The 10,748-nt window shown below is 32.2% G+C and overlaps 2 protein-coding genes across 9 annotated transcripts; both read left to right on the forward strand.

Annotated features, from left to right (window-relative positions):
* Nucleotides 1-273: 273 nt before the first annotated feature.
* Nucleotides 274-4,152, forward strand: LOC120089841 (coiled-coil protein). 5 transcript variants are annotated; one of them, XM_039047249.2, is made up of 6 exons: nt 274-681; nt 1,318-1,758; nt 1,964-2,160; nt 2,308-2,454; nt 3,283-3,507; nt 3,708-4,152. In XM_039047249.2, exons 1-6 carry the CDS (start codon nt 418-420, stop codon nt 3,961-3,963), a joined length of 1,530 nt encoding a protein of 509 aa, XP_038903177.2. In that variant the 5' UTR covers nt 274-417; the 3' UTR covers nt 3,964-4,152. The 5 variants fall into 5 exon arrangements, with proteins under 5 accessions (XP_038903177.2, XP_038903178.2, XP_038903180.2 ...); XM_039047250.2 differs by having other exon boundaries at nt 3,711-4,152; XM_039047252.2 differs by having other exon boundaries at nt 280-681; nt 1,289-1,758.
* Nucleotides 4,153-5,551: 1,399 nt separating this feature from the next.
* Nucleotides 5,552-9,754, forward strand: LOC120090023 (Nucleotide/sugar transporter family protein). Of its 4 annotated transcripts, none has more exons than XM_039047504.2 (7): nt 5,552-5,822; nt 6,141-6,319; nt 6,439-6,647; nt 7,143-7,236; nt 7,324-7,490; nt 7,588-7,758; nt 9,352-9,754. In XM_039047504.2, the coding sequence occupies exons 1-7, from the start codon at nt 5,744-5,746 to the stop codon at nt 9,611-9,613; spliced, it is 1,161 nt and encodes a 386-aa protein (XP_038903432.1). In that variant the 5' UTR covers nt 5,552-5,743; the 3' UTR covers nt 9,614-9,754. The 4 variants fall into 4 exon arrangements, with proteins under 4 accessions (XP_038903432.1, XP_038903433.1, XP_038903435.1 ...); XM_039047505.2 differs by having other exon boundaries at nt 6,168-6,319; XM_039047507.2 differs by having other exon boundaries at nt 5,558-5,822; nt 9,329-9,637.
* The last annotated feature ends 994 nt before the right edge of the window (nt 9,755-10,748 follow it).

Below are 10,748 nucleotides of genomic sequence, written 5' to 3' on the forward strand. Positions count from 1 at the left end.
TCCTAAACTTTAGATTTGTATCAATTTAAATTTTAAATTATGAGAGTTGTATCAAGTTAAATCATGAACATATATCCCATTAAAACATAATGGAGACTTTAAATTGATACAATTAAAATATAATGTGAGCTTTAAATTGATACACTTATGAAAGTAATATAATTATTAATTTGAGATTTAAATTGATATAACCTCCGAAATTCGAAATTTAAATTGATCTAATTATTAATTTAGAGTTTAAATTGATATTTAACCTTTATTTTATTTTCTTTCACCTACGTTATTCCATTTTAAACATTTCTTCAGATTTGGACCTAAAAAAAAAGAATCAATTTTCCCCGTGGTTGATTTCTGAAGGCAAAAGAACTAGAAGTCTGAGAGCGAAGAGAAAAACTGAAAAAAATTACAATCGGAGCTATGGAGGAATCTCAGGAAATTCTTCTGAACTCCCTCCAAAAATCGGGTGTTTCAATCCCTCCAGACATTTCCTCGATTCGGAACTTAACTCCTCCGCTCTTGTTCTCGATCTGTGCTCAAGTTTTGAATCGAATTCATCTCCAAACTAAAATCCCCTTCTCCATTTCTCTGCCGGATTCTGTCGCCGATCAATTCAAGATATGTTCTGAAATCGCTTCCGCTATTAAGGATCTGGGTTTCATTGGAGATATGAGCTTCCATAAGGTCTGCCCATACTTCCCTTTTTTTTGACTAACTAGTTCTAATGTTGTTTATATTTGGTTCATTTAACTCTGCCTATTTACTCAGCTCTGATTTTGGTTGACATGCCATGTTAGCTTTCTATCTCTGTTAATGGTGATAATAGTATAGCCTAAAGTTGTAGGACTACTCGAAACTTCTCCAAGTCTAGGAACTAAATAGACTGTGCTCAAAAGGAGATTGATAAATTTATAATCTAACGTTTGTATTTCTTTTGTACCTCTTGGACATTATTAGCAAAAGTTAAAGGCACCCCATTTGATAATTGTTTTGTTTTTGGTTCAATTATGCTTGTTTTCTCTCTTGTTGTAAGCTATTCACCTATCGTATAAACACATTAGGATTTCAAGAACCAAATCAAGTTTTACAAACTAGGGTTTTTAGTTTTCTAATTTTGGCATGGTTTTTGAAAATGGTTTTAAAAGTAGATGATAAAGCAAGAAAACTGTACCTGGAAGTAATGTTTATAAGCTTAATTTTTAAATAGTTGTTGAATGGGGCTAAGGTATTTGTTTTTGATATCCATCTGTTGTTGATTCTGAGCTTAATACATTTTTGGAATTGAACTTAGAACCAGATTACATGTGTTGCTTACAACAGTTCTTGTATCCATCTGAAGAGGACTTGTATAAGTTGATAAGATTCTTGGTGGAGAGGCTTCCTGAAGCTTCAGATGGAAAGTCTAAGGTTTTGGAAGATGGTGATGGTAGAAAAGAAACGAAAGCCGACACTTCCAAATGCTACTATGTGGAGGACCCATCAGACAAGGTCAATACTGATGATTCTGTTTTTACCCATCAGAAGGTTGAGAACAAACGTGCTGATCTTAATATTATTTCTGAAGAGACAAAATCGTCAAATTCCATCGTTGGTAGATTCTCTGATTTATGTCTCGTCCAACAAAGCTTGGGTGAAGCAGCTATGGCCGATAACCTTGTTAATGCTCCCAAGGATCAGTCTGAGGTTTCTGGAAATGAATCGGTTGCACTGCAGGGGAATAATAGACATGAAGTTGGTTCTTACACTGAGAAGACCTGTGAAGTAAGTACTTATGCCTCCTAACTTGAAACAATTATTAAAATCTGTTGTTGTGTAAGTCTAAATTTAGACATCAACTGGGTATATAAGTGAATAAATAAATGGTCAGCCCTTGGAATAAAGGTATTAGATCAGATGATATAAAAATATATTATATCTTCTACATATATTCTTGTTTGAAATGAGAACTGAGCCTGAGAAAGTTCAGGATCAAGAGATCAGACCTTTGGAAGAGGTCACTTCGAAGGCGTCTGAATTAGAGCATCTTCAAGTGGAGTTGGAAAGGTTGAAGGCAGTGACCAGAATTGTATTCGATGAAAATCAGTCGATTGAATTCCATCTTCAGCAACTGGAGGAGCAAATAAACTCTAGAAACCTGAATCTTCGTGCAATGAAGTCACAGTGGTGGGACATCATTTTAGTTTGATGGCTGGATTAACTTTTATACTGCTTTTGCATTATTCATTCACAAAAGCAAATTCATGTAGGAATTAAGTCCTAATACAAAGATGTAGATCTCATTTAGTTTTTCTTTATCATCTAACTCTACAGGGATGCAGAGAGGGAGCTTTTAGAAAATAAAAGGCAAAGTCTACAAGATTCACTATGCGCAAGTAATCCAAAGGCTCAAGAAAAGCTGCAAAAATTGAGGGAGTTTGAATCGGAAAAGAAGATCATTGAGTCGGAAATCAGGAGGCGGTATGCTACTTCTTTTGAATGTTAAATAGGAAGTGAAAAGGAATCCTTACTGAAATCTCTGAAATATTCTCAGTATTTCTAGTAATAATTTTTCAAAATGGACTACTGTCACATTAAACATATGTTTTAGATTAAGAAGTTATTTGAAGATATCCTCCAGCGTCTTAGTTCTAAAACGAGTTTTGCTTTACTTTTGAAGAGTGAAAAGTATTTCTAGCTAATTAAAATTTACTTTCCCAAATTTTTATGGTATTTTATTACATCGACAAAAGTGATTTTATAAAATGTAAAAGTACTTGAAAGCACTAATCCTTAGAGGAAATACTTGATTGGTTTACATTTTTATCAAAAATCATCCGGAACTTACTGTCAATTATCAATCCCTTATGTTAAATCTTAATCATTATTTATTAGTGGTTTCTTGAGCAAGCTAGGTTTTGAAAATCAGTATCAACCTGTCTTTATATAAAGTGATATCATAATTAGGTCTTCTCCTTTTCGGATAGGTGGGTTTGTCGGCATATGAACATTAATGTAACTGTTAATAAAGAGTAATCTGTACTTTTGTGGAGAGTTTATAGGGATCTATTGTGTGTTATGTCGGCATTAATATTCAAAATTCAATTCATGTTTTCTTTTCCAACCTTGACATCGTTTAATGTATTTTATTTTGGTTAAAATATGACTGATTATGTATTTTCTACTGCAACTTGATCTTTTTTTCCCAATCATGATATGCAACATAGAATTTCTAGTTGGTCAATTACCATATCTTGCTTATGTCAAACCATATTGATTCTTCCTCAAATATTCTTATCCATTCTTCAGGGAGGAAGAGAATTCTAATCTCGCTACAGATATTAAGAAGCAGCCCAAACAATTACCGAGACGATCCTATATCAATAGAGTAAAGGAGATCACAAAAAACAGCCGGAAACAAGATGCCGACATTGATCGAATCCTCAAAGAAACTAGAGAGCTTCAGCAAGAAAGTAACAACATTCAAGAACGCCTCCATAGAACCTACGCAGTTGTGGATGAGCTAGTTTTCAGGTATGCACCACAAAGCGAGGTGGAAATGAAACAGAACTGTTGCATCATTGATTAAAATTGTCTTAATCAATTGGTTGACAATGATGTAGTATTAACGTCCCACTTTCTTTTCCCTCGTTTACATTTCATTCTCTACCCGAAAAAGAAAAATCGAGTTTTTATCTCGCTGAGAAAACTAGCTGAACTGATTCATGTCTAAGCAGGGAAGCAAAAAAAGATGGCATAGGCAAGCAAGCACACAAGCTTTTGACTAGTATCCATGAGAACTTTGGCGAGATCTCGAACAAAATCCTCTCTACGGATAGACTAAGAAGAGAAACTGCAGAATACGAGAAGAAGATAGCAGCCTCAGCATCCCGAAGTTTGAATTTTACCAAATTACAAGCTGATCTGGATGCTATCAGGAGGGAAAATAGTTACCTAGAGCAACATCTTTGCTATAAAAAAACCCATTGACCAAGTGTAGAATATTTTCTGGAAATTTTTTTGTTTAGTGTAAATCATTCATCATGCTTTTTGCAGCAATTAAATACTATTGTAAAGGAGAAAATAATACGATACAAATGACATCCATCTGCTACTACTAAAGTGGTTGTTCATTAATTAGTTGGAATGTGATGCCTTGTGAAATAAGGCTTCTACTTCTGGATTTTTATTGTGATTTTAGTTGTGTATTGAAATGGAAGCTAGCATCATCATTTTTATGGTAGGGGATTCCTTGATTTACAAGTTACATACTCAACTGGAACTTTGGTGGTTAAGGGAGTTTTAAGTCTCTTCCATCCCTTAGGATTTTGATGCATCTTCTACCACAAGAATCTTTCCAAGTTCCATAATGATCAATGGATTAAGTTTTTACTTTTTGTACAAAAACTTTTTTACTAGATAATTTGTTTAAAAAGAAAAATATTACTTCTTAATCTTTGACTATTACATTTCTATAAATTAAGATCCAATTTAAATCTAAGCCAATGTTGGAAAACTAAAACAAGTAATTTTTAAAAACTTATTTTTGTCTTTAGAATTTAACAAAAAAATTCAAATGTTTACCTAAAAAAAATGAAAACTATGGTTAAGAAGTCGATGGAGAACAAATATAATTTTTTAAAACTAAAAACCAATTAGTTATTAAATAGATACCACTTTCTTTTGTTTTAAAATTTGGCAAAAAAAAAATGTAGCTAACAAAGTCAATAAGCACATATGCAAAATTAATGTTTATCGGCTAAAATTTCAAAATCAAAAAACAAAAAATGAAAGGATTGTTAAATGGAGCTCAAATAGTTATCAAAAGTACCTAAATAATATGTCTATTGAACAAAATGTTGATTCTCGGTCAAATCGATCAATATTTGTCCAATACACAAATAATTTTTCCTTCAACAATTGCTTAGGTGAAGAATTGTTCGTTGACTTTTGTGATGGTAATTAATACTTTATCTATAGAATTATGTTCGAATTGATCTATATTTGTCCAACATATATATCGTATCATCATCTTTAGTAAGACAAGTAGAGTACAGAAATTTGAACCCCTAAACTCAAAGAAAAGAGTACAAATCAATCAACATTAAACTTAAATCAAGTTTGGCATATAATCATTTAGTCAATAACTATTAAAGAGTCATCATTTAATCTAGTATTAGAGTAGTAGTCTGCACAAGATAACATTTGCATATTTTTGTTAACGTGAACATAATTCAACTGACACAAGACGTATACTCCAGATCAAATGCTTAGACGGTTGGAATTTATCCTCTCAATTTTTGTACTATAGGCAAAAAGAAAAACCCAAAGTTTTCACATTAATGACAAGACAAGTAGTGTGGTTTGAATGTTTAGGAAATTGACCTATTCTCTCCATTATATAGAATTCATCAAACCTTAACTTCTCCGTAAACAACCAATGTCGGTTCTGATTTTGTAACCCCACCTGTGACCAGCGCTTTACACGTGGACCTCTCAAAACCTGCCAAGTGGCATCTGCCATTGGACCCTACCATCATAATATAACCATATAATCAACCACAATGAAAGCAAAAATATAACCAAATCATTTCATTTCTTGCTTGTTTGTATTCCTTTTATTGGGTGAATTTCCTCAATCATCCATCAAAATAAACTTTTCTTTTTAAGGGTCTCTTTCTTTTATTACAAGAGATTGCCATTCCATCATTTTTGCTGCTCCATTTCTTCCATTGATGTGTGATTTCAACATAACTCTGTTTACACAGAAATGGGGTTTCTTGATTCTTTGTTTGGAAGAGATTCAAGAAAGTTTATCAAAAGAAAAGACAGCGATGCAGGTGAAGCAGGTGATTTTATTTATAACCTTTTTCTTTTCTTTTTAATCCTCTTTCTTTAGTTCATTCTTTGATTTCTGGCATCTGGGGTTGTGTTTTTTTTTTTCCCTCTTGTTTTCTTTTGTTCTTGTCAATTGCATTGCGGTTTTCAAATCCAAATTCATTGGTTTGAATTTGGGGATTCCATAGTTTTGCATCTTGTTGTTGTTGATATCTGGAACTGGGGATTATATTAATGCAGATTCATGTATTGAATGTAGTGAAAGTTATGAGATCCTTGGCTGTTTCTTATTGATCATTGGTGTTGTTATCTATGTTTTTCATGAACAGAAGTTCTCATACTCTATAAATCCACAGGCCGAGCGCTCGAGGAAATTAGAGGTTCGCTTTATAATGAACTACGAATGTCGGACGGGGCGAAACGCCAACAGCAACGATATTGCGGGCCTGTTGTTGCAATGACATTCAATTTCATGGTTGCTGTTGGAATTATAATGGCAAACAAATTAGTAAGAAATGTTTAACATTGTGTTTGGTTTCTGTTTGGAAATGGAAGAAACTATTTACATTTGTGTGTTTGTGTTTTTTTAGGCCTATTTTCAGGTGTGTACTCTTTTTTGTTTTGTAGGTGATGGGAAGAGTTGGATTTAACTTCCCAATATTTCTCACATCAATCCATTACACTATTGCTTGGTTTCTACTAGCAATTTTCAAGGCACTTTCTTTGCTTCCTGTTTCTCCTCCTACCAAAACCACTCCCTTCTCCTCTCTTTTTGCCTTAGGCGTTGTCATGGCTTTTGCTTCAGGTCTTGCCAATACAAGTCTAAAGCATAACAGGTTTTCCACTCGGATTCTTTTTCCTTTCCCTCGTCTTTCGTAGTGAGTCGTCAATCGAGTCGGGGGGCAGGGGGGCAATGTTTTAAAAAAGCTATTTAGACTTACACCTTAAGGCTCGCCTCGAAGCAAGACTCTAACTTTTAACCTCGAAATTTAAGAGGCTTACACCTCTCATAAAAGAGGTTTACGTCTTTGAAAACGTATCAAGGTTTAAAATCTTTATGCCTCGTCTAGTGGTTATAAAAATAATAGTGAGAATTTGAACCGTTACTACTTATAGTATAAATCAATCCTATCAATGATAACAGAATTTTTTTATCAAGTGAAAAATTGCAGGGATGAATTTCTTTCTTCTACACTTTTATATGACAATCATGTTTAGAGGTTTACACCTCGTTTTTTCGAAAGAAAAAACCTCGAGACCGTCTTTAGCCTTTTAAAACATCAAGAGGGGAGGGGTTATGTTGTTTTCTTACTTTTGAATTCAATGTGCAGTGTTGGATTCTACCAGATGGCTAAAATTGCAGTAACTCCCACCATTGTATTTTCAGAGTTCATTCTCTTCAAGAAAACCATTTCTTATAAAAAGGTCCCAACAAAACAAAGAAATATCTGTCTGAAGAGAGTTTTGTTACTTCTCATAATGTGTTTTTCAGTCATGTTTATGTTCATGTAGGTATTGGCTTTGTCTGTTGTCTCCGTTGGCGTGGCGATTGCGACCGTAACGGATTTAGAGTTCAACGTATTTGGTGCTTTGATCGCAATCGCTTGGATAATCCCAAGTGCCATAAACAAAATTCTGTGGTCGAATCTTCAACAACAAGCGAGTTGGACGGCGTTAGCGTAAGCTCTTGTTGTTAGTTTCTAATTGATTGTGTCCCATTGAGGAAAGATGAGGAGACCTGTTTTTCACAATGCAGTTAAACTTGTGGTGTGTTAGGTTGATGTGGAAAACTACTCCAATTACAATATTTTTCTTACTTGCTCTCATGCCTTGGCTGGATCCACCAGGAGTTTTATCCTTTAATTGGGATCTTAGCAGTTCAACTGCTATTTTGATATCAGCTCTTCTTGGTTTTCTCTTGCAATGGTCCGGAGCTTTGGCACTTGGGTGAGACTATAACTCATAACAAATATACTTTTTACCCTCCTTTTTTTCATATTAGTTTGTTTTTCTTTACCCTTTTTTTGTTCTTTTCGTATTGCTCGATTAATCTGTTTGATTTCGTTTGATAACGATTTGGTATTTGGTTTTAGGTTTGAAAATTGTTGTTGTTTTCTTACAACTTCTTTACCTTCGTTTTTGTCTTTCCTAATTAAACATTTGAATTTTTAATCATATTCTAAAACAGAAAACAGGTTGTTTAATACTACGACCTTTGTTTGCGATTCTAGTTTCCTATTTTCTCCATTTCTTACAATGATTTGCATCTTTCTTTAGTATAATAGCTGAATTCTTAGTCAAATTCCAAAAACAAGAACAAGTTTTTAAAAGCTACTTGTTTTAGTTTTCAAATTTTGGCTTAGTTTTTTAAATCATCGGTAAAAAAACAGATATCAAATGAAGAAATTTGGAAGTATAAGCAATGTCTGTAGGCTTAATTTTTAAAAACAAAAAACCAAAAGTCAAATAGTTACCAAAGAGAGTCTTAGTTTTTTGTTTGTTTTCTTTAAATTTATAAGTCAAATAGTTACCAAAGAGAGTCTTAGTTTTTTTGTTTGTTTTCTTTAAATTTATCAATTATGATTTTTAGCTTTGTTAAACAAATATTGGAATTTCTAATCAAATTCTGAAAACAAAAACAAGGTTTAATTTTCAAATTTTGGCTTAGTTTTTGAAAACACAATAGTAGAATAATATGACATAAGAGTAATATTTAGAAACTTAATTTTCAAAAACTAAAAACCAAGGCTCATTTGGGCAACCATTTGGTTTTTTGTTTTTTTAAAATTAAGCTTATAAACACTTTTTCTGCCTCTAGGTTTCTTTACTTTGTTATCTACTTTCTACTCATGTTATTAAAAGCTAAACCAAGTTTTGAAAACTAAAAAATAGTGGTTTTTAAAAACTTCTTTTTGTTTTTGACTTTTATTAAAAGATTAACTTTTTTATTTGGAAAAAACGAATACCATTAAAAGAAATTGAGAGGAAACAAGTATAATTTTTTGAACAAAAAACCAAAAACAAAATGATTACCACATAAAGCCTAAATAATTATCAAATGGGGTTTACTTTTTTTTTAATTTTCAAAATTTGGTTTGGTTTTCCAAAACGCTCCTAAAAAGTAGATTACAAACCAGAAAATAGTGTTTAGTTTTCAAAAACAAAACATAAAATAGTTATCGAACGGATCCTTAAAACTTTTGATTCCATGGTTTAGACTTCGAATATTGGTGTATGTAGTAACTATTCTTGATATTTATAATAATGTGGTATACATATTGGATAAATGTCATTTGATTTAGCACAATATGACATATAGATGAATAACATGTCCCGTGCAATATACTCTCTTTTCAATAGATCGTGTAAAAACTCTTTTATATAAACACTGTGTCACTACTCTGTTTAATCATTTGTCCACTGTACCATATCACCAGAATTTGTCTAATAAACATACCATATCATTATTTTGAAAGGCTAATCCATATGGTAAATAATGTTCTTACTTCCTTAGCAGTTTTGTTGTTCAATTTTGTGCAGTGCAACCTCTGCAACATCTCATGTTGTTCTGGGACAGTTCAAGACTTGTGTGATTCTGCTCGGAAGCTATTTTGTTTTCGGGTCCGATCCCGGGTTCGTGAGCATTTGCGGAGCGGTTACAGCTCTCGGCGGAATGTCTGCTTATACATCCCTTAATCTGCAGCAACAACTTGACAACAAGCAGGCGATACCAAAACCCGAAAACAGTATTGTAGAAGATGCTCCAAAGTCAGATGTACAAAATTCTGATGTTGCTGTATAGAGATTGAATGAACCATCTGAGCTACCATATGAGTTCTATAGTTTTTTTTTTAATGGTAAATTGAGGTAGAAAATATCTAATTTCTTCCTATAATACTGATAACAATTTTATAGAGATATGCATACTATTCCTTTTGAAACATTTCTAAATGGTTTGTTGTGTGTGTATATATATACAAAACAAATGTTGCCATGTAAATTCCAAATGGGAAAAGCACACAAAAAAACTATTAAATAACGATAAGAATTGCAATGTTAGAAGGTTGGATATGTGAAATATTATATAATATGATTTAATTTCAAATTTCATTTTATTTTATCTTTGAATAGAAATTTTTAGGACTAAGAATTGTAAATACAGTAGAATCTATCGATTATAGACTCTATTGCTGATAGAATCCTATCAATGATAGACTCATATTAACGATATAGTCTATCATAGATAGGCTCCGAGAGTTTATCTAAATTTTGTTATATTACCAATTCTTTTGCACTATATTATATCTGCTAATTTGACAGATTTAGTATAGATCTAGGGGACTCGAGCCCCCCTCAACTTTATACTTTTTATATTTTATATATATATATATATATATATATATTGGACATAGTATCAATACCAGTAGCTAGCTGTGGTAAATATGACTTTTTAGCTCCCTTTGAACCCAGGTCCCACTTTTTATATTTATTTTTTCAGATTTTTTTTCGATTATAAAGCCTCTGTCAATAAAATTTCTGAAAACTATTAATACTTTGAATCTGATAGTTGTATTTGCAACTGTCCATATATATTTTTCACAAAGCATTTATTAATTATTATATAATTACTTTAAAATATTATTAAATTTTTTAATACTGGGAGATATAAAACATTGAGAAACTTCTTTTTGAAAATCAGTAAACAGGACTAGAATATGTAGAGTTTGAATATGAAAAGTTTTTTTCATTTAATTAAGTAAAAAGTTTGAATTTAGTTTTTTTCTAAAGAAAAAAGAACAGAACATAAAGAGTTGAATTATGAAAAATTGTGTTCCTTATCTACTGTATATATAAAAGGTTAGGTATGGACAAATTTTTTTATGCCAATTTTATCCTTTCATTATAAATCTTTCTTATGATATGTTGGAGGCAACTTA

Source organism: Benincasa hispida, chromosome 11 (assembly GCF_027475165.1).
Source record: "Benincasa hispida cultivar pf3 chromosome 11, pf3_genome.v1.1, whole genome shotgun sequence".
Taxonomy (NCBI): Eukaryota; Viridiplantae; Streptophyta; class Magnoliopsida; order Cucurbitales; family Cucurbitaceae; genus Benincasa; species Benincasa hispida.